Here is a 24,637-nt window from a genome sequence, read left to right on the forward strand (position 1 = left end):
TGTATTAAGTTAGACTCTTGTCAGTTAGTTGAATGACTGTAATATAATTCTTACACAGCTCCAATTACGCAGGATTAAACCAAGTTCATGTAAGGACTTGACCCCTTTCATCTATTTTGATGTTGATGATCTGTTATTCTCACACACTGCCTGCTTGGACTATTGGATTTTAATGATCACAAATTATTGGATTATTGGAGCTTTGTCCTTCAGGCACATGTCTGCTAAGCTCTTTGAATTATAAGTTCCACTTATCTGTTCTTTATTCTGCATTTTAACACATTGCAGGAGTAACTCTCAGCTGTTTCTGCTCTGAAAAATGTACTTTCCACAGTCTGCACATTCACTAACATGGGTTTCTCCAGCCAAGGGCTGCAACCTGATTCATTGCGGCTGTGACCTCCAAGGTAGCAATGATGATAGTGAAGGGAGGAGAGCCTTGGCATTGTCTGTTTGGGGCCCAAAACAGAGTGAGCATGTTTCCTTCCCCTCTCCACGGGTTCAATGGGCATATCCAAAGGTGCATGAGCTCTGAGGCTCTAAAACCTGGCTCCATCTGAGCCTGTGAAATGATCGAGGAACAAACCATCGGCCCCTTCCAATCCAAATATTCTCCCTCGTGGCACTCTTTCCGCCCCCCCCCTCCCCCACATCACCCTGCCCTTGCACTACTTCCCAACTCCCCAGCCCTCGCGGCACTTCCACCCCCTGCTCCACTCCATCTCCCCTGCTGCACTCCATCTCCCCTGCTGTCAGAACTCTGTCCCTGCTCTTGTTATTTACCCCCCCCCCCCCCCCCCCCCCCCCCCCCATTTTCCCGGTCTCGAAAATGTTTTGAACATTCCCTTGCTCTTACAACTTTCCCCCTGACCCCGCAACACTATTCCTCCTCTCCTGCTCTCGCAACCTAGTTCTTCGTTCCCTCCCACCCGCCCTGCTCTTTCATGCTCTCACTCTGGGTCACACCGATTCTGGAGTGTTAAAATGTGGTCACAATCAAAATGATTTGCCTTAACACCAAACAACCATGCCAAACTAATACACAGTTAGGAAGGAGCGACACTTGTCTATAAATTGTAATAGCTTCAAAGGAATTATCTGCCAAAGCCTAATGTAGACAATGATGTTTGACCAATTTGTGGCATTTACTTCATTTAGTAACCTTGCGGATGCTAATTCTAATTAGAGAGATGCCCAGTAAGAACCAATTGCTTTTTGTTCTTTCAGCGATATAGGGTGGCCTCCAGCATGCATTTGGCTGCACAATTCAATATGGAGATCCCACCAAGTAGATGATCTTTATTATGAGGGTCTGAAGATCTTGTGTTAGAAAGTATTTTCTGAATTTAAGATTTATAAGCCTTTGGTGACATTTTCTGAAAATAAAAAATAAATGTCCACTGTGCTTTGTCCTGTCCAATTCCTGTTAATTGTTTTTTTTTAGAGCCTTGACTATGATAATAGTGAGAATCAGCTGTTCATGGAGGAAGAAAGGAGAATTAGCAAAATAGTAAGTACATTAATGTAATCTGTCCATTTGCTTTAGTAATATATTAACTTCCAGTGGTGTTGTCAGACAAAGAAATAAGCTGCCTTTCTCTCTACTTCTTTTGTCTCACGGTATTATTTGTGTTTTTCTTGCATCTGGTAGTCTCTCTTATAATTTCTCACCTTAGAAATCTTCCTTTCTTTGTTTCGCTATTCTGTATGACTGCCCAATTCTTACTATGATGTCCTCGACTGCACTGTCTCATGCACCACTGCCAGCCAACATGTACCTGGTTGGGGTAGGATCAAGCTGTGTAAAAAGCTAGACAAGTGAGAGTGAAATTAGGGAATTGAGACTGCGGCTGAGAGGTTGCATTTCCGCGTTCATTGTCTGGTAATTGTCACTGAATATTTGCTTGGGTTTAAAAATGAAATTGCATGTTTCAAATCATTTATCTTGATGGTTTACCTGCTGAATTAAACTGTTTTTTTCTCATGGCAATGTTAACTGCTGTCTGTATCACTGAATAGTTTGTACAGGCAGTCGGGTTGCATTCAGCAGAGCAGGGAGAGGGAGGTTTGGGATTGAGTTTGTTTGTTCAACTAGATGCAAGGCAAAACCGTAAGTCTATGACTGAGTGATTTGAACATTAGCTGAAGGAATGTGGCTGGGGCTCAACTCCATTGTGGCTGCACCAGACTCTGCTTGGAACTGTGAGGTACTCATCCAAATGTTGTGCTCGGGGAAGCAGGAATGTTATTGTGGGAGGGAGAAAGCCATGCAGGAGTAGAGGCTGGAGTTTATATTTTTAAAGGCTCTTAGCGTGGACAGAACAGTTGTACAAATAAATATTGATGAGCGTTGAGCCATATTTCTGATGTTGAAGATGCAGTATAAGACCTTCAGGAGCTTTTTCATCATTTAGTTAGCTCATTTACCAATCTGTTGCCGACATGCCAAATGACACCTACATTTGCTGTGGACCACAGGGTTGCTCTTGGAAAATGTGATCCTGGAGATAAGTGCATTGTTATGGATGGATGAGAGACGGTGGGATAAATTTTCCCTTTTCTTTTCACCTCTTGGTTGTCTGCAATAAGATGTGTGTTTCAGAGGGAGTATTTCAAACCTTTTGAGTGTTGTGATTTTATAGACTCAGAGTAGGCTTTCATGTAAGTTTAAATCAGAAGAGCGGATCAAGTTTATTCACGAGAGACCCAATATGTAATTACAACGAAAAACACTTGCTCCCTCATGCTTAATGGGAGCACTTCAGCTCCTTGCAGTGGGAGCCTATACAGGACGTCAGCCATCATAGCTCACACTTTGGTCCCACCTGACTTTTAAAACGGCAAGGACCGATTGCAAGCCAATTGTAGCTCATGCTTCGGCACCAACCGACCTTCCCTATACCAGGTATCCCCCCGCCCCCGCGCGCGCGCTCTTTCTTATGCTCTCTCACACAGAAAATCCCGACTTGTTGGTGGCGGAGGTTACTTGATAGAAATATCTGAATGGCACACAAACCACATGATCAGTGCTCCAGTCAGTTGAGACGATTCCCGCTCGGGCCGCAGAGCTGGAAAAAAGAGCGCTGTTTATTAGCTAATGTTAGGCTTGTCTGAGACTGGCTGGATGCTGGTATAGTGATTAATTGGTGGTAGTAATGTTATTAATTTGTGTTGAATTGAACTGGTAGCAACTGGGTGGATTGCATTGCACTGCGTTCCCTAAAAGCAACTGGCAGGGGAAGGAATTGTTTAGACTGAGCGGAATTTAGCGGAGACAGATTCATTCCCTCTCACTCAGTGTCACACTGAATCGGCGTTCGCAGTCAACAGGAGCAACTAATGTGACTCGGGGCCCAACTTGACGGAAAAGCTTGACGCAAAGATGCTTCCACTGTATTTTGGTAGCTGCCAATCAATATCTCATGTATAATTGAAGTATATAAAATATACAGCACAGAGAAAGGTTTTTAAAAAAAATATATATTTATTAAAGTTTTTTAACACAATTTTTCTCCCTTACAAACAATAACCCCCCCCCCCCCCGTAACAAAAAAAAAAGAGAAATCGCGCAGAGCAGGATATATATATGGCAAAATGATATATTTACACAGCTTTGTACACTGGCCCTCACCCGTACATGCCAGTTTCCCCAACCCTTCATGTTATCTCTTGCTCATCCACCCTCCCAGGCAGTCTCCCCCCCCGTCCCCCCCCCAGGACGCCCCCCCCCCCCCCAGGTTGCTGCTGCTGCTGACCGACCTTCCTCTAACGCTCCGCGAGATAATCTAGGAACGGTTGCACCGCCTGTAAAACCCCTGCGCAGACCCTCTCAAGGCGAACTTAATCCTCTCCAACTTTATGAACCCAGCCATATCATTTATCCAGGCCTCCAGGCTGGGGGGCTTCGCTTCCTTCCACATTAGCAAGATCCTTCGCTGGGCTACGAGGGACGCAAAGGCCAGAATGCCGGCCTCTTTCGCCTCCTGCACTCCCGGTTCGTCCACTACTCCAAATATTGCTAGCCCCCAGCTTGGCTTGACCCGGACTTTCACCACCTGAGATATTGCTCCCGCCACTCCTCTCCAGAACCCCTCTAGTGCCGGGCATGACCAAAACGTATGGACTTGGTTCGCCGGGCTCCCTGAGCACCTTCCACATCTGTCCTCTACCCCAAAGAACCTACTCAACCTCGCCCCCATCAAGTGCGCTCTGTGGACCACCTTAAATAGTATCAGGCTGAGCCTGGCAAGCACAGAGAAAGGTTAACCAGTCTGTGCCATGATGTAACTTCTGCCGGCTTTGCTTGACATCTCTTCTGCCAATGTGTTCCGGAATCTGTCTTGCCAGAGTTGCCAACTCTAGCACTCCCCCCATTAGTTAAATATATATGCCCAAGCACTGACCTTGTGTGAATGAGGGGTTTGTATTCTACATTTTGATGTGATGTTGTGCTGCTGTTGGATTACACTGTTCAATTTCGATGCTGTGAATTATAGAAGCTTTTTCCAAAGTCGTAATAGCTTGAACATATCTGAAGACGTATTTACAGTATTTTCCCTTTTGTTTCCCATATAGGGCTTTCATGTACTTGAAATCAAACGATGGGTTGTCTGTTGCCTCATAGGAATCCTTACTGGCCTTATTGCCTGTTTTATAGATATTGTTGTGGAACTTCTTGCTGATGTGAAGTACAAAGTAATTAAACAAAGTATCCTTTCCATGTTATTTTTTACTGGATAGCATATCCTTACTTCGAAGCACCTTTCAAACTCATGAACTCCACCATCTGGATGGACAAGGGCAGCAGTTACAAGGGAACACTACCACCTGGAAGCTCCCTCCAAGCCGCACATCATTCTGACTTGGGAAGTATATCACCATTCTTTCACTGTCACTGGGTCAAAATCCTGGAACTCCCTTGCAGCACTGTGGGTGTACCTACACCAGATGGACTGCAGCGGTTCAAGAAGTCGACTCACCACCAAGGGCAGTTAGGGATTGGTGACAAATGCTGGCCTAGATAGTAATAATAATAATCACTATTGTCACAAGTAGGCTTCAATGAAGTTACTGTGAAAAGCCCCTAGTCACCACATTCCGCCGCCTAGTCAGGGAGGCTGGAACGGGAATTGAACCCGCGCTGCTGGTCTTGTTCTGCATTACAAGCCAGCTGTCTTAGCCCACTGTGCTAATAACCCGTAAACAAATAAATAAAGAAAAGTATCACGGACACTGGTTTGCCGACTTGCGTTTGCATAATCTTTCTCTTCAACTAGTCTATGAATTATCTTTCCTTAATTAATATGTAGATATCGACAAGTCTATTGAAGGAGGTGGATTATCCATTTCGCTTGTCCTTTGGGCATCACTGAATGCTGGTTTTGTGGTAATTGGCTCTTTGATGGTCGCATTTATAGAGGTATTGAGATTTCCTGTTACTCTGCATATTTTTTCAACCTAATTTTATAAACATCTTAAATCAGTGAACTGCTGAGTAAACAAGGCTGAAATTGGTTTTTAAAATGTAATTTTATGACTGTTTATAAGTTTGTGACAATACTTTTCAGTATTTTCAAACAATATACTATATTTAATATTCCTTTAGGTAATTACATTTATTTAAATAGTGTAGCTTTCATAATAGAGTGAATATCAAAATGTACCTACTGAGTTTTTTCAGCACTTTGTTTTATTTAAGATTTCCAGCATTCATAGCATTTTCCTTCTTTTAAAACATTTCTGCTGTTGCCTTATGAAAGACATTTTTTACCTGTGCCGCTTAATCCAATATAAAACTTATTAATCTGCTCTGGTATTACCTGATGGTTAACATCTTCTACTCTAATTGCTTTTCCTAGTTTTCTTGCCAACCTGTGAAATTGCTTGAATATGTTAGAGATGAAAACTAAAAGGTGGCTTTGTGTATCATTCAGATATTTTCCTGTTTAAAGCTGCAGCACATTTTGAGCCTTACAGATTGATATTGCACGCCATTAGACACTGTGATCTTTTCCAATGGTTTGAGTATCATGCACAATATTGAAACATGTTAATAACCAGTGCATATTATCAGGAATGAATGGCCATAAGAGTGAAGAACCACTGCTGTCTTTACTTCCATCAGAATTTTTTCCTTGCAAAGCTAGAGAAATGTACAGTACAAATGGGCTCTTTAGCACATTGTATACTCATGGCTCTTTACTGAAGCAATCCAAGACTCGCCCCACAGCCTAGCTATCTTTTCCATTGCTTTATCTTACTTTGCTTCACATGTTCATTCACTTTCCTCAAGATATATTGTGGTCTCTGCCTCAGTCCATGACCCTGGCATCAAGGGAGAAGTTGAACCGTGGAGTGGGATGTTAAACTAATATACCCTTGGATGAGTTCAGCTCCAGCACTCAATAAAAACTCAACACCATCCAGGACAAAGGAGTTCACTATCAATACATAGTTGCAGAGTGTGTACCATCTAAAAGATGCACTGCAGCAATTCACCACAGCTCTTTGAGTAACATCTTTCAAACCCATGACCCCTACAACCCAGAGGAACAAGGGCAGCAGACTCAGGGGAACACCACCATCTGCAGGATCTCCTCCAAGTCAAAAACCACCACTATCTTCTCGAGGACAGTTAGAGATGGGTAATAAATGCATGCCATGAAGGAATAATAAAAAAATGTCCTAAAGTTGTTCAAATATAATTTAATATGTAGGTGAATACGGCAGCCTATTTTCACAAAACTGTTAGATAAAAAGGCTGCCACTTTCAACTATATAAATAATACAATCAGGGACTGCTGCATTGCCAGAGACGCTGTTCGGAAAATGAGATATTAAACTACACTACCATAGGGTCTTTAATGCACTCTTAAATAGATAGGTAGGATCTTGGCTTGACATTGCATATACAGAACGGTGTCTTTGGCAGTGCAGCGTCCCCATAGCACTGTACTGAACTGGTTGCCTAGGTTGTGTGCTCAGTTGTTTGTACTACGACTTCAGCATAAAATGTAATCTATAGGGCAAGGTGTACTATACGTTGGTCGAAAACCAAAATATCACAGATGCTGCATATCTGAACTAAAAACCAAAAATGCTGAAAATCATCAGGCAGCATCTGTGGAGAGGGAAACGGGTCAATGAAGGATCACCAACCTGAAATTTTAACTTTATTGTGCGCTCCGCAGATGTTTTTCCAGTATTTTCTGTCCTTCTGCAATACATTAAGTTGGATAGTACAATATATGTATACAATATATATCTATATATATTATATGGAAATTCAAGTGGAAACAGACCATCAGCTCTTGGAATCGGTGTCATTGGTAGCTCCATAATTAGAGCCATTTGTTCTGATTCCATTTATTTTCCTTTCAATTAATGTCAAGTTTCCTTTTTAAATGGTAGTTCATGCTTCACTAGTCTCTTGAAGTGAAACATTCCTTGTGCAATAACCCATTTATTCTAAAGTTTCATGAGCATTGATCCATAATTTGTCTTTACTACTTTGTGAACCAGTATCAATAATCTTTCTATCATGATAGACTATCTCAAACCTGCCAGAATTTTGTACAACTCTTCGATTTCTCCCAGGACTTGCCACAACATTCCAGTTTCAAAGAAATGTGGGGTGGGATTCTCCGACCCCACGCCGGGACCCGATTAGTGGAAACTGGCCGCCATTGGGGCCAGCGTGGTCGGCACGGCGCCAGTCGGGGGACGCTCTATGAGGCCCCCCACACGATTCTCCGGGCCAAGCGGTCGTAAAAGTAATAAAACCGAGTCCCGCCGGCGCCGTTCTAACCTGCTGTGAACCGGCGGGACCTCGCCGTTGAAGGGTCCGGGGACGGCCTGTGTGAGGGGAGGGGGGATCCGACCCCGGGGGGGCCTCCGATGTGGCCTGGCCTGCGATTGGGACCCACCAATCGGCAGACCGGCCTCTGCCTCCTGGCCTCCTTTCTTCCGCGCTGGTGCCTGTACTCCTGCACCATGTTGGGTCGGGGCCTGCGCGGACAAGGGAGACACCGCGCATGCGTGGAAACCGCACTGGTGGGACTGCACACGTGTGGATTCACGCCGGACCCACTGCGCATGCGCGCATCCCGCTCCAGTGCCCTGCTGGCCCCCTGTAGGGGCCAGAATTGCTGATCCTGGGGCTGTGTTGCCGCCGTTGAGAAACGCGGCGGCGTTTCCGAATGCGTCAACACTTAGCTGCAGGATCAGAGAATCCCGCCCGTGATTTCTGCATTTAATTACATTATCACATGCCAGTATCCTGTCTCTACCCTCATGTCATTACTTCCATTTTCTGACACTATTATGTCTCATTATTAATATCATAACTAATTCTTATTTAACTCAATTACCTATTGGCTTGCTTGCAATGTTGAGTTTGTTCTATGTGGCAAAAATGGTTTGCGACTAAACAAAGACTTTTAAATTTGACCATATCAAAGGGCAGAGCTGGATTATCTTTATGTGACTTCTTTTACCTAATGTTTTGCTTTAGCCTGTAGCAGCTGGCAGTGGAATTCCCCAGATCAAATGTTACCTTAATGGAGTTAAAGTCCCACACGTGGTTCGACTTAAGGTAGGCAGAGCATTTTATTTAATGAACTGAGTGGATCTTATTGTTAACCTCTGGTATGGCACTTGAAAATTAGAATTTTGGAAAGTACTGGTATGTAGCACCATGTTTGTGCTTGACAAACAAATTGTTTTAGGTTGTGAAATGTCCTCCACAGATGGCAGGATGATTCAAAAGTACTTTCCAACTGACAATGTACGTTTTGAAGGGTAATCAGGAAGCACAGCAAGCTCCCACACACAGCAATGGATAAAAGACCAGCTGGTCGAAGTGCTTGCCATGGCTTAGTTGGTAGCACTCTTGCTCCAAGTCACAACGTTGTCGGGTCAAGTCCAGGACTTGAGCACAAAATTCAAGGCTGGTACTCCAGTGCAGTACCGAGAGTGCAATGTACATGTTGGCGATGCTGTCCACCAGGCGAGAAGTTTAAATCAAGGTTCTGTCTCTCCTGAGGCGGATGTAAACAATTCAGTTGCACTACTTTGAAGAAAAGCTATTCTAGGTGTCCTGGGCAATATTTATCCCACAATCAACATACAAAAGCAGACTATCTGGTCATATTGCTGTTTGTGGCAGCTTGATTATGTGCAATATTGGCTGCCCAGTTTCTTCTTGCATTACAACAATGATTAGACATCAAAGGTACACCATTGGTTGCAAAGCAGTTTGGGATGTCCTGTGGGCTTGAATGATGCTGGATAAATACAAATGTTCCTTTTTAAAAAATTGTCGTTGATTGAAGGATAAATATTGGCCGCAATACCAGAGAGAACTCCCCTGCTTTTCTTCAAAATCGTGCCGTAGGATGTTTTATGTGCATCTGGGAGTGCAGACAAGACCTCAATGTCTGATCTGAAGATGAAATCTGCGACAAAGCAGCATTTCCTCAGTACACTGGAGCGCTGCTAAGGTTTTTATGGAATATGACCCATGACCTTTTGAAATGATTGATTTAGTTTAAAGCATTCAAAGGAAAACTTGAGCTCTTTCACATCTATAATGCTTGAGGTTAACACTTCAATTCATAACTGAAACTCAGGCTTTAAATTGATAGCTGTTATTGGAACAGATGACATATATTTGTGTTTAGAGAGTTGAGTGGTGATCAAATTGAGGGGCTGCAATTAGAAAAGGATTCTGCAGATTGTAGTTTCATTCGCTCTGCTGGAGAAATCGGGAATAAGTGGCTACAATCTTAAATTTAAAACAAGGGCATTTGAGGACTAAAATCAGGACGCTCCCTTTCACAAAATATTGTGAAAACAAAGAATTATTTTCCCCAAAGGGTTGTGGTTGTTGGGTCAATTGAAATTGTCAAGAATCTGGGCGGCACGGTGGGGCAGTGGTTAGCACTGTTGCCTACCGCACTGAGGAGCCGGGTTCCATCCTGACTCCGGGTCACTGTCTGTGTGAAGTTTGCACATTCTCCCCGTGTCTGCATGGGTTTCACCCCCACAACCCAAAGATGTGCAGAATAGGTGGATGGCCACGCTTAATTGCCCCTGAATTGGAAAAAAAAGAATTGGGTACTCTAAATTTTTAATAATAATTTTTTTTTTTATTGGATAGGGATATCGAAGGATGGAGATCAATGGTGGGGAAATAGAGCTGAGATACGGTTTGAATGGCAGAACAAGCTCCCTTTCCCAGGGGAAAACACTGCTGATGCATACTATGGTGTCGCTTTAGAAAATGTTTTCTATTTTGGGTGACTTAAAGGAGAAGAAAAATCAACAAAAATGATACTGATGTTGAGTGAGTGTAGAAATCCTGTGTTAGTGTTGTAATGTTGGGTAATATGGATTGCAAGGAGCTCAATTTTCATTGCCTGACGGTCTCAGATCCTGCTTTGTCACTGATACTTGCACCCGTACAAAAAAGATCAGCAATGTAATGTAATCTAACATCTCTAAATTCCCTGATGGCTGAGAAACATTTTTAACCTCAGTTGGAGCAGTAACAACTCCGATTTAATCCTGTTTTTTTTAATAGATTAGATGGCTGCTAAAATTGGCATAGAATGTTAATTCCAATAATAGCATAGGGTGAAAGAATTAGTCTACAGCTAGTCTTTCACCTTGTGCAGGTTTGTTCACAAGGCAGTGCACTGTTCCAGCTGTGCCTAGTTGTAGGTGAGCCAATATGTTTCACCCTTTAGCAATTCAATTGGCTTAACAATGTAAGGAGTTCACAGAAATCGATGTTGGGCAGTGTTTTTTTTGGTAGTCTAAATTGGGTAGAATATCAATATTCACTGTCTAGTTCAGAAGTGAACAATCAGTTTGGAATTGAAAAATGATTATTCTTTCTGGAACCATATCCCCGACAGGTGGAGAGAAAACTGGGAAGGGGTAAAGAGGCTACTTGACTGCTTACTGCAGTAAAGTTTATCTCCATTTGTATTTTACTACGATCACAGTTGCTCATTAGATATTGCATGTTGCTTTTGACTCAGTGAGGAAAAGCAAAATAAGTACAGTCTAGCCGTTGGTCCTCCTTTCACCATGCTACTTCTGCAATGATCTTTGATAGTCCTTATTCCCAATGAAATGCTTGCCATCTCCCACCCTGTTTTTTTTCCTTTGGTATGGTCCCCATCCTCAGTCCCTTAAGTCCATGCTTCTTCATTATTTACTCTCGGTACAACTTGGGTGTTAATTAGGGACCGTTCACATCAGAATTCAAGTTGGGGCCTTCTTTTTTAAAGCTTAAGATAAGAGAATGATGAACTGTGTGTGTTCAGCTTAATAGATATTCTTGAAACATTGAGAGTCCTATCATAGCACGATATACAAACACAGGTAATTACAGAAATATGCAACCTTGCTTGCAATGTGTTTTGCCACTGGAGTGAGCTTTCAAAAAAGAGTTTTCAATAAAATTCATGCCCAGTTATTAATTGGTTTTAAAAATGCACATGGGATCCTCAGCTCTATAAGCAGAAGTAGAGAGTAGAAAAATAAGGATGTGATGGTCAGCCTTTCTAAATCAATAGTTAAACCTCAAAAGGAAGAAAGGAATAGACTTGCGTAATTACAGGGAAGTCAGCTCAACCTCGACATGGTAGGGAGAATTGTAAAAAGAATAAATCTTCCTTTCGAAAGACACTGATTAATCAAAGACAGCCAGTTTGGATTTATTAAGGAAAAGTCTGACTAACATGATGTAATCTTTAGAGGAGTTAACAAGGAGGGTAGGTAAGTGTAGTATATATGTAGTATGTGGATTTTAGCATGGCTCCTGATGAGATCCCACGTGGCAGACTGATCAAAAGGGTAAAAGCACATAGGATCCAAGGCAAAGTGACAAGTTGGATCCAAAGTTAGCTTCGAGACAGAAAACAAAGGTTAATGGTTGATAATTTTTGTGACCTGAAGGCTGTTTCCAATGAAGTTCTGCAAGTACTCGGTCACTTCGTTTTTGCATCAATGATTTGGATTTGAATATAAGGGGTGTGATTAAAAAATTTGTAGATTACACACAAATTCACTGTGTTGTTGATAATGAAGAAACCTATAGACTGCAGGATGATATCAATGAACAATTGGGGGTTTGAATGGTGGGAGATTCCTCTCCAACCTTGTAGTCAGCGCACCCTCCCAATTCCCCCCACCACCACCACAAGGGAATGTTATTCTTTAGATTTATTGTTGTGCTTATTTTGCAGACCCTGTTGGTGAAAGTGATAGGTGTGATTTCCTCTGTCGTTGGTGGACTGGCAGTTGGGAAGGTAATGTACAACAGAGATAACCAGCTACGTATATTTTAGATCATAGAATTTACAGTGCCGAAGGAGGCCATTCGGCCCATCGAGTCTGCACCGGGCTCTTTGAAAGAGCACCCTACCCAAGCCTCCACCCTATCCCCATAACCAGTAACCCCACCCAACACTAAGGGCAATTTGGGACACGAAGGGCAATTTATCATGGCCAATCCACCTAACCTGCACATCTTTGGACTGTGGGAGGAAACCGGAGCACCCGGAGGAAACCCATGCACACACGGGGAGAATGTGCAGACTCCGCACAGACAGTGACCCAAGCCGGGAATCGAACCTGGGACCCTGGAGCTGTGAAGCAATTGTGCTAACCACCATGCTACCGTGCTGCCCAATTTTGCCCAATTTCTGTTTACAATTATCCTGTATGAACTGCATCACACCATTTCACCTTGTAATCAAGAAATGTTTTCCAGAAAACAATGTATTCACATAGTAATTAAGATTAATTCATCAAGGCAAATAAATGGTGCAAAGTATAATAAAATTTAACATGCCTTTCTTATATCTACTAAAATGATGCATTTAGCAATTGGTGCAACATTTTGTACCAAAATAAAAAAGTTTCATGTATGTTCTAAAATAAGTAATTGTTTAACTGTGGTATTAATTGTGATCCAGTCATAAGTGTTTGTAGGCTTTTGTTATAGATACATAGAGACAAATAGATCAGTATTCAGACCTAAAATGTACACTGCCACAGTGAGGACATTGTCATTCTGTCATGTAGCGTATGCAGACTGTTCAGTATTTCCTGTTTGCACATTTTTTAACTGGATTTATAAAGTTCTGTGGTTTAAATTAAGGAACTGCAGTTATGGAGCAGAGGTTGTAAGTTAGTTTCACAAAATTGTTTAGCAATTTTACAGAATATAGGGACTTGGAGAACTCAAGAAGACCACTGAGATCAATCTAGTAGGTCTGCACTGCTCCTTTGCAATTTATGTGTGCAAAGAACTACACTTGACTTGATGGAGTTACGATCGTTACAAAACACAAAGTGAAAACAGGAAATGGAAGGAGCCTAAATTATACATGTTCCTATTTCTGAAAATGTCTCATTCATACAATTTTGAACCATTGTTTGAAGATTTGTTCATAGCTCTCTGGGAATAATTGGAATCTACCCTCTTAATGAACGATGAACTGCCCTGCTGTTGGGGTGGCAAGGTGGCACAGTGGTTTGCACTGTCACAGCGCCAGGAACCCAGGCTCAATTCCGGCCTTGGATGACTGTGTGTGGAGTGGAGTTTTCACTTTCACCCTTTGCCTACATGAGTTTTCTCCGGGTGCTGCAGCTTTCTCTTTCAGTCCAAAGATGTGCAGGTTAGATGGATTGCTCATTAGTGTCCAGGGATACGCAGGTTAGGTGGGGTTACAGGGATAGGGCAGGGGAGTGGGCCTAGGTGGGGTGCTCTTTCAGAGGGTTGGTGCAGACTCGATGGGCTGAATGGCCTCCTTCTGCACTGTAGGGATTCTATGGTTCCCTGTCTTTCCAATACTAAAATAGTGCTCTTCCCCTTCCAACCCCCTCAAACACCACCTCCATACTTCAACCCCATGCCTTTGATATAATCTAGAATGTCAAAACATGATCACAAGATCTGCTGAACTCTGTCATCACAGCCAATTTCTACCCCACAATCCTTGTGATCTGAAGGTTTCTACCAGGTCAATGCTCCTGTTTATTTTATTTGTACAAATGGGTAATTTATTGTACTTGTATTACAAAAATATCATTTAGTAGATTTGTTTTATTCAAAACTTTATTTCATACCGAAGTTCTTTCTTGGCTGCAGAAATGCCTCTGGACTTGTACTCGTGACTCGTGTACTGTTTCTGGATTTTTATGTTGGTTTCCTAAAAATCTGAGATTGCTCAAGCATAGTCTAAATTTGTGATTTCTGATAACATGAGACTGACTGGCAAAGGGAATTAATATTCTCACTTCCTTTTCCATTCAGTCGGCATGTTTGCTGCATGTATACTTTTCTGAAATCCAACAGGAGAGAATGTATCGTTCACCATGATTGAATGGCAGAGCAGACTCGATGGGTCGAGTGGTCTAATTGTACTCGTTTGTCTTATGGACTTTCACTAGCATTACCATCGTAAAATCCACAATATTCAACACCTTGCGAGTCACCAATGACCAGATCTTAACTGGAGCAGGTATATAATTACTGTGTTACAAGAACAAGGTCGGAAGCTATGCATTCTGTGGCAAGTAATTCACCTCTTCGCTCCCTAAAACCTTTCTATCCTCTACAAGAGCAAGTCAGGAATGTAATAGCATACACTATGCTCCACAAGCCTTGATGAGTGCAACTCCTAACGCTGAAAAATCTCAGCACCAACCAGGACAAGGTCCTCTTGATTGGCATCCTATCCACTACGTCAAACACTCCTTCCATCACCAGTACACCATATCTGTAGTCTGCATCATCTACAAAATGCACTGCAGCAACTCACCAAGGTTTATTCAATATCATCTCCAAAATCTGCAAACCGTACCATCTAGAAAGACCAGCAAGTGGTGCATGGGAACACCATGGCCTGCAAGTTCCCTTCTGGGTCACAAACTGTCCTAACTTGGTAGTAAATTGCCCTGCCTTCTTCATCATTGTGTCAATATCTGGTACGCCCCACCTAACAACACTGTGGAAGTAGCTTTTCCACACGGACTACAGTGTCATAGATAGAGACATAGATGTTTACAGCATGGAAACAGACCCATCGACCCAGGTGGTCCATGCCGTCCAGTTATCACTAAGCTAGTCCCACTTGGCTGCATTTAGCCCATATCCCCCTATACCCACCTTGCCCATGTAACTGTCTTACTGCTTTATAGAGTGGTTCAAGATGACGGTTTGCCACCGCCTCTGCAAGAGCAATTGGTGATGAGCATTGAATACTGACCTTGCCAGCAGTGCTGGAGAAAAATGGCTCAGATATCCAGCTATTGTGATGGCATTAAAACTACCATGGTTCATAAACAATGCTGCTGCATATGTCGAAGGTAGATTTTGTAAAAAAAGTGTTCCAAGCCTTGAAATTGATTAAATTGAAGAAGAATCAGTAACCCCAATTGAACACACTTAATTACTATTCAAATTTTAACACAGTTGTGTGTTCATTTCTGATTTCTAGGAAGGTCCTATGATTCATTCTGGTGCTGTAATTGCAGCTGGCATTTCACAGGGGAGATCTTCAACTTTAAAGAAAGATTTCAAGGTTTGTTTTGACATTGGCAATGAGCAAGTAAACAGCAATGTAAAATCTCAATGTTATTGTTCTTAACTGGGTATTGACTGGAACACAACCAATGGGGCCTCAATATGACGGTATTTAAACTACAAATTTGTTCAAGTAATTGTCGCAACTGAATAAGCAGGCCAGTTGGTGACTTCACATGATTGTTGGCCACAGGTCTGGTGTGTCAAGGACAGATAATTGACCAAATATGAACTAAATTAAAGCTATTTAAAATAGCTGTAAGGTTGGCATGAGGAATAAATCTGAGTGACGTTTTGGATGACTCCTGGTAATTTAAGCTGCACATCATTATTAATATGATCGCAAACATCATGTTACCAAAATCCTGATGTGATGTGATGCGTACCTCTGGCAGCTGGAAGCTCACCATTTTGCCCTGGGGACATGTCCTGTGTGTTGGGTGGGGATTTCTTCAGGTGAATGATATTGTGAACATAAACGATAGCAGAAATTCCAGTATAAAATGGATACATTTTGCAACCCACCTATGTTTAAAGTTCTATGATCTTTTATGCAATTTCATTTAATTCGGTCCGGATGGGCCTGTGTGCTGAGTGGATATCATGCATAAACTCTGGGCCAATATGTTTTAATGAACTGTTGATATCCGCAAACCTCTGTTCATTATTCATGTATGGGGAGTAAACTTGATTTGAAAAATGAATGAAGATGACTTTTTCTTTAGGAAAGTTGTTTATTGACAGCTGGAATATTGCTAGATGAGAAAGGGGAGGGGAAATTAATTGTCAAAGATTTTGCTGGACTGTTTGAAGTTGAGTATAAAGTTCACCTATTCACATATTGTTATGGGCGAGGCGTTTTCAGAACCCTCAAAATGTATCATGGAGTTCAACCAACCTCGCCCTTTAATGGATTTGTTTTTTAATCTGAGGTACACTCTCTTTATTGTCTCCCATCAGATCACCTTTACCTTTACCACTTGAGTATTTCTCATGTCCCCAGTTTCTACCCCTCACCGGCTGAAACTGATGTCGGAAACCAATCTTTGATTTATGAACTAATTCATAATCATCTGCCATTTCTGCTGCTAATCCCGCAGTTTTAACCCTCTGTTCTTCCACATGAGTTCTCACTACATCAGGAATTGAATTTTTAAACTCCTCCAAAAGTATAATTTCTCTGAGAGCTTCATATGTTTGGTCTATTTTCAAAGCCCTTATCCACCTATCAAAATTACTCTGAGCCTTTCAAACTCCATGTATGTTTGACCAAATTCTTTCCTTAAATTTCTAAACCTTTGTCTGTAACCTTCAGGCACTAGCTTATATGCACTTAAGATGGATTTCTTCATCTCCTCATACGTTCCAGATACCTCCTCCGGTAGTGATGCAAACACTTCACTAGCTCTACCTACCAGCTTTGTTTGAATCAGTAACACCGACATGTCCTGTGGCCATTTCATTTTTTTAGCTACCTTCTCAAATGAAATGAAAAAGGCTTCCACTTCCTTCTCGTCAAACCTTGGCAATGCTTGGACATATTTAACCAGATTCCTACCAAGCCTTCGACTATGATGCTCTTTCTCACTATCCTCATCACTATCATCCAACTGTATGTTTCCCTTTACGTATGCCAATTTTAACTGATTGTCATGTTTCATGGCCATTTTCTGAAGTTCAAACTCCCTCTCTTTATCTTTTCCCCTGATCTGTATCTCGCGTTCTTTTTCTTTTTTGTTCTGCTAGGGCTATTCTTTATTTTCTCCTTTCTTCTCTCTCCTTTTCTTTTTCCTCTCTCTCTCACTCTCGTATTCCAGCCGCTTTAATTCTTTCTGATGTTCCATTTGCTTAATTTGCAACTGAATTTTTGCCATTTCCAAAGAGTCAAACTCTATCTCAGGCAACTTTAAATGCTTAACCACCGCCATAATTACCTCATCTTTTCGCATTTTGTCAGGCAATGTTAACTGCAATGTCCTTGCCAAATCTAACAGTCTGCTTTTTGTTTCTGTCCGTAAAGTACTACGTGTAACATTCTCCACCCCCAAAAACTTCTGAGCCTCTGAAAGAGCCATTGTTCACAACACTCTCCCCACTTAAACTAAAATACCACACCGGAAAAGCAACAATCCTTCACTGTCTTTAAGTTCACAAAAGCTAATCCAATAGATAGACTTTTATCCCCCTCGAGCCCCCAATTGTTATGGGCGAGGCGTTTTCAAAACCCCAAAATATATCATGGAGTTCAACCAACCTCACCCTTTAATGGATTTGTTGCTTTTCCGAGCGCGCGGCTTTTTCCCTAGGTGTGGGATTACAATTATGGACACGTGGGTTTTTAAACACAAAACACTGTTTATTCCATGAACTCAACTTAACATCTGAAATAAACATTGGATCTCGTAACACCCCTTACTTCAAAGATAACTCAGAAAATATTGCAACAGTAAATACTTCCTTAAAATGTCCCTTCAAGCTTCAAAGAGACCTAACACCTTTAAACAGTATAACATCAGGTTCAAGGATATATATAGGGCGCGATTCTCCACTCCCACGCTGGTTGGGAGAATCGCCTGGGCCGCCAAAATTTCCGGGGACGCCGGTCCGACGCCCTCCTGCGATTCTCCCAAGCGGCGGGAACGGCCCGGTCGGGTTTTGCAGGCCGGAGAATCGCCGGAGACACCGAAAATGGCGATTCTCCGGCACCCCCGCTATTCTGAGGCCCGGATGGGCCGAGCGGCCAGGCCAAAACGGCGGGTTCCCCCCGGCGCCGTCCACACCTGGCCGCTGCAGTCGTGGGCGGTGCGTGAACGCTGGGGGGGGCAGCTTGTGGGGGGGCGAGGAGGGGATCCTGCACCGGGCTTTACCTGAAATGTGGGGTGGCCCCCGATCGGTGCCCACCGATCGTCGGGCTGTCCTCTCTGAAGGAGGACCTCCTTCCTTCCGCGGCCCCGCAAGATCCGTCCCCCATCTTCTTGCGGAGCGGACTTAGAGAGGACGGCAACCACGCATGCGTGGGTTGGCGCCGGCCAACCCGCGCATGCGCCGATGACGCCCGTTATGCGGCGCCGGCCGCGTCATTTATGCGGCGCCGCTTTTACGCGGGCGACAAGGCCTTGCGCGTGTAGATGACAGGGCCTGAATCGGTCGGGACCGGGGCCGTTCCGCGCCGTCGTGAACCTCGACTGCGTTCACGACGGCACGGCCACTTCGGCGTGGGTGTGGAGAATTGCGCCCATAGTTTCTGTAGAATGGCAGAGATATATTAGCTTGGGTGACTTCTGCTCCAGCACCCTGCTTTCGTCTTGCAGCTCTCTGGAAACACACAGACACACCCAAGCTGCGGTCTCAAACTGGCTTTCTCCTTTTAACCAGCTCACAGCAAAACAGCCAGTCACTTATAAAGTGCTCTCAGCAAAACCAGCCAGGCACTTTTCAAAACTGCAAAGTCAAACAAAATGACTGAACTGAGCTGAGCTCCACCCACTCGATGACATCAATGTTTTATTAAAGGTACATTGCTTACACCTCCATTTCTTAAAGGCACTCTTGCATGACACCTCCCCCCCCACGAAAAAAAACCCCATCAACTTCAAGATGGTTTCATTTTTCACTTTTGCACCATCCACCAAGAAATGTACACAGTAAATAAACCTTTTCGTTTTTAAAAAAAAAAAACAACACATGCAAACAGGTATAATAATATAGTCCCTTTTTCTTTGTTCTTCTTCCTCCAACCAAAATCCTTCTCGATGGACAGTCTCTTTGAAGAAAGTCTCTGCACGATCCATCCATTCCTCTACTCCTCGGCATTTCTCTTTAGAATCAGATACTTTAGTTCAATCTGACCACAGAGCCCCTTGCAATTCTCCTATACAGGAGCATTGGTGATCACAGCTTTCAGGCAGTCAAATGCCTGTTGGAAGTCCGCTGTCCCGTGAAACTTTGACGTTTCTTTAGCAAGTCCATCATTGGAGTAATCACGCCACAAAACGTTTGCACAACTGTTCGATCAAATTCATTCATGCTAGGAGATCGCATTATTTCCCTTCCCCTTGAGGATAACGGAAACTCCTCAAGGAAAGTGATTCGGGCTTCTCCAAATTCACTTTCGGCGAGGTTCATCACCAAACCCGCCACCTGAAGTCGATCGAAGAACTCCATACGATGCTTTAAATGTTCTTTCCATGTCTGGAAGTTGGAAATAAAAGCAGATTGTCCCACTTTCTCCATGCAATCCTTCAGTGGTGGGACAGGATAAGAGTCCGTTCTTGTAACTGCATTCACCATTCTATAGTCCACACACAACCGTTGGGTACCATCTGGTCTAGATACCATCACTATGGGTGAGCTCCATTGGCTGCAACCCACTTCAATTATGCCATTCTTCAGCATACTCTCAACCTCTGTTAACCTGTGCCAATTTTAAAGGGTTAAGTCTATATGGATGTTGTTTGATAGGAACAGCATTTCCCACATCTACATCATGTATAGCCATTTTAGTACTTCCCAATTTATCTCTACAAACGTGCCCATGTGATATCAATAACTCTTTCAGGTCAGTTTGCTTTTCCTCTGGAAGGTAACTTAACAATTCATCTCAATTTTTAATAACATCCTCATTTTATAAATTTAATTTGAGGTATGTCAAATTCACAGTCATCTGGATTTGGTTCGTCACTTTGAGTTAGAATCATTAAAACCTCCTTTTTCTCTCTTTCCCTTTCAAAGTACCTTTTAAGCATATTCACATGACACACTTGGTGAGTCTTCCTTCTGTCTGGTGTGTTTACCACATAATTCACCTCACTTAATTTCCTTTCAATCTGATATGGTCCACAAAACCTAGCTTTTATAGGCTCCCCTACCACTGGTAACAACACTAAAACTTTATCCCCACTGGCAAAACTACGAACTTTGGATTTCTTGTCCGCTACCCGTTTCATCACATTTTGTGCAACTTTCAAATGTTGTCTAGCCAATTCACCTCTATTTAATCGTTCCCTAAAATTTGACACATAATCCAATAGTGTAATTTCTGATTTCTCACCCACCAATTTCTCCTTAATCAATTTAAGTTGTCCTCTTACCTCATGACCAAAAATTAGTTCAAAAGGACTAAATTTGGTAGACTCATTTGGTGCATCCCTAATTGCAAACAATACGAATGGGATTCCTTTATCCCAATCCTGTGGATAATCTTGACAATACGCCCTCAACATTGTCTTTAATGTCTGATGCCACCTTTCTAATGCTCCCTGCGATTCTGGTTGGTACGCAGTTGATTTAAATTGTTTTATTCCTAAGCTATCCATCACTTCTTTGAGTAACTTTGAGGTAAAATTTGATGCTTGATCCGATTGAATTTCTGTGGGTAGTCCATATCTAGTAAAGAATTCAAGTAACTCCTCCACAATCCTTTTAGCTGTAATATTACGTACTGGAATGGCCTCTGGAAACCTAGTAGACACATCCATTACAGTCAAAAGATATTGATTCCCACGTTTTGTTTTAGGAAGCGGTCCTACACAATCGATTAGGACCCTTGTAAAAGATTCCTCAAATGCTGGAATGGGTATTAAGGGCGCTGGGTTTATCACTGCTTGAGGTTTCCCTATCACTTGACATGTGTGACATGATTGACAAAATGTAACTACATCTTTATGTAGTCCAGGCCAATAAAAATGTTTCTGGATTTTAGCTTGAGTTTTTCATATTCCCAAATGGCCTTCCACTGTGGTACCTCATGTGCAACTCGCAACACCTCCTTTCTATACCCTACCGGCAATACTACTTGATGAACTTCTGCCCACTTTTCATCCGCCTGCATATGTACAGGTCTCCATTTTCTCATCAAGCCATCATTTTTACGGTAATAACACTCTGGTATACTCTCAGATTCCTCCTCCGTATATGCTTTCTGATATATCCGTTTTATTTCTACATCTTTCTGTTGTAACTCTGCCAATTTTCCTGAACTAAAAATATCCGCCTCATCCTCCACCTGTTCTTGTTCTTTTTCAACCATCTAATCAAAAATCGTTTCTGATAATTGCACTTCAACTTCATCTTCACTCTTTGATTTGTCCTCTTGTCTTGACCTGTGACTTTGCGACCTTGTTACTAGACAATCCGGAAAAACCCCAGGATATTCGTCCTTCAACACTTCAGTTGACTGATTTTCCACTGGCTTATCAACCACAGTAGGCATCACTCCCATCTGTAATCCAGCTATATCATTACCCAAGATAAACTGTATTCCTGGACAAGATAGTTTATCTATTACTCCTACTACCACTTCACCACTCTTCACTGGACTTTCCAACCTTCCCTTATATAATGGAATGCTGCTCCTCTCACCCTGAATTGCACATATCACCACCTTTTCTGGCAACATTCTTCCTAAACTACATAATTCCTCATCTCTTATCATTAAAGATTGACTAGCTCCTGTATCTCTTAAAATTGTGACTTCTTTACAAGCTCCTCCTGATACACATGGGTAAACTTTACCCACACAGGTAAATTCTTTAAATACATCTGGCACCTTCTTAACAATTACTTCTTGAACAGGCTGTACAATCGTTTGCACCTCCTTCGCTTCCCTTGGCTTTCCTTTCCCACTTTCACAAACCCCACTGTCTTATCCTGTTTTACCACATCAGCCTTCCCAGTGCTTTTCTTCAACCACCAACACTGTGATTTTACATGGCCTAGTTTATTACAGTGAAAACATCAGAAACTTTTCATTTCTTTTCCACCCTCCTGGATTTCTTTTTTTTTTTTAAAACACAAAACACTGTTTATTCCATGAACTCAACTTAACATCTTAAATAAACATTGGATCTCTTAACACCCCTTACTTCAAAGATAACTCAGAAAATATTGCAACAGTAAATACTTCCTTAAAATGTTCTTTCAAACTTCCAAGAGACTTAACACCTTTAAACGGTATCACATCAGGTTAAAGGATATATATAGTTTCTGTCGAATGACAGAGATATATTAGCTTGGGTGACTTCAGCTCCAGCACCCTGCTTTCGTCTTGCAGCTCTCTGGAAACACACAGACACACCCAAGCTGCGGTCTCAATCTGGCTTTCTCCTTTTAATCAGATCACAGCAAACTAGAACTTCTCAAGCTGCTGTCTCAAACTGGCTTTCTCCTTTTAATCAGCTCACAGCAAAACAGCCAGACACTTTTCAAAACTGCAAAATCAAACAAAATGGCTGAACTGAGCTGAGCTCCACCCACTCTATGACATCACTCTTTTCTTAAAGGTACATTGCTTACACCTCCATTTCTTAAAGGCACTCTTGCATGACAATATGCATGTAATTTGTGTTGGCTTTGAACAAGGATCTTATGGATACTTATTACTGCAATTGTGGACAAGGGCAGTTTTTGGATTTTCGGTATCCATCAAACTAAGTCTATAGCCTTGACGAAATTGGCAGAAAGTGAACATTGTCTTACTGCTCTTTGTTTCAGATATTTGAGTATTTTCGCAGAGATACTGAGAAAAGAGATTTTGTGTCGGCTGGTGCTGCTGCAGGGGTTTCTGCTGCTTTTGGTGCCCCAGTAGGTAAGGAGCAATGTGATAACCGGCGTGCCATGTTTATGTTGAATATCCAAGCAGAAAATTCTGGAAATATTCAGGGATCTGTGGAGGGAGAAAGAGTTGATGTTTCAGATCAATTACCTTTCATCAAAACAATTAGTAGTTTAAGTTTCCCATGTCAAAGAATGTTTGTGTCATATGTTATATATTACATGTTGCATCCAGGTGAACCTTTGATCTTTAAGACAGCAACACAAAAGAACAGATAGTATTTGTTTAAAACGAGGGGGGAGATTAAACCTAGATTTTCACTAAATCGTCAGCCGTCAGCCTTGTCATGAAATACTTCTATAGAGAACTGTCATGGGAGTTGATCAGCATGCTGTAGTTTTGTCACTGGGATTTGGGCTTGAATCCAACTCGGTCTGATGGAATGATAATTTTCTCTTCCTGGTGGTACAGATCTTGTGTGAAATATGTTTGGGCAGTTAGAACTGTTTATAGGTAGTGCACCAAAACACATGACTGCCCTCAATTGTCATTAATTGACATAATATTTGCAGTTTCACTGGTGTGGCAACTGTAATACAATTAACCATTACTTTTAATGAAAAGACCACTAATCATTTTATGTTGTGTATTATGTAGTATGCCAAGTAAAAGACAACTGTGCAAACTTAGTCTTGATTGCCTTTTAATTAGTGATTTTCAAGTGAAACTTCTCTGTAATATAAATTTATTTTGCAGGTGGTGTTCTTTTCAGCTTGGAAGAGGGGGCTTCCTTCTGGAATCAAATGCTGACTTGGCGTATTGTAAGTTTACAAAATAGAATACCTAATAGTTATACAGGCTGTTTATTCGCAAACCTTTTTTCAAAGTACTCAATCAAACCATTTTTGACCATGTTTTCAGTTACTCCTACCTGTGTGGGTTTCCTCCGGGTGCTCCGGTTTCCTCCCACAGTCCAAAGATGTGCAGGTTAGGTCGATTGGCTATGCTAAATTGCCCCTAGGTGGGGTTACGGGGATAGGGTGGGGTTTGTGCCTGGGTGGGGTGCGGGCCCGGGTGGGGTACTCCTTCGGAGGGTCGGTGCAGACTCGATGGGCCGAATGGTCTCATTCTGCACTGTAGGAATTCAATGATTCTATCCACCTTTCTCCATATCTGTATTCTCCATATTGCTTTGTTTGGCCCCTTGTTCCGCACTGTAACCAATCACTGTTTGTCGATGTACCATTTGTCAATGTTCTCTGTTGATTATTCTTTTGTCTACTATGTAAGTATTGTGTACATTCCCTCGGCCGCAGAAAAATACTTTTCACTGTACTTCGGTACTTGCTTGTCGAGTCTGGGGTACAGCTTTCCCCCTGTGGCGTAGTGGTCGGAAATTATAACTTCATAGATTTCATAGAATTTACAGGGCAGATGGAAGCCATTCGGCCCATTGAGTCTGCATCTGCCCTTGGAAAGGG

The 24,637-nt window shown here is 42.3% G+C and overlaps 1 protein-coding gene across 1 annotated transcript in view; it reads left to right on the forward strand.

Annotated features, from left to right (window-relative positions):
- The window catches only part of clcn7 (chloride channel 7), a 92,123-nt gene that overhangs the window by 10,983 nt on the left and 56,503 nt on the right, over positions 1-24,637 (forward strand). Inside the window, exons 4-11 of the mRNA XM_072481293.1 lie at positions 1,445-1,510; positions 4,576-4,708; positions 5,310-5,419; positions 8,513-8,593; positions 12,258-12,320; positions 15,519-15,602; positions 23,096-23,189; positions 23,913-23,977. Coding sequence (XP_072337394.1) covers positions 1,445-1,510; positions 4,576-4,708; positions 5,310-5,419; positions 8,513-8,593; positions 12,258-12,320; positions 15,519-15,602; positions 23,096-23,189; positions 23,913-23,977 — 696 coding nt within the window. The remainder of the gene's footprint in view (positions 1-1,444; positions 1,511-4,575; positions 4,709-5,309; positions 5,420-8,512; positions 8,594-12,257; positions 12,321-15,518; positions 15,603-23,095; positions 23,190-23,912; positions 23,978-24,637) is intronic.

This window comes from Scyliorhinus torazame, chromosome 17 (genome assembly GCF_047496885.1).
Source record: "Scyliorhinus torazame isolate Kashiwa2021f chromosome 17, sScyTor2.1, whole genome shotgun sequence".
NCBI lineage: Eukaryota > Metazoa > Chordata > Chondrichthyes > Carcharhiniformes > Scyliorhinidae > Scyliorhinus > Scyliorhinus torazame.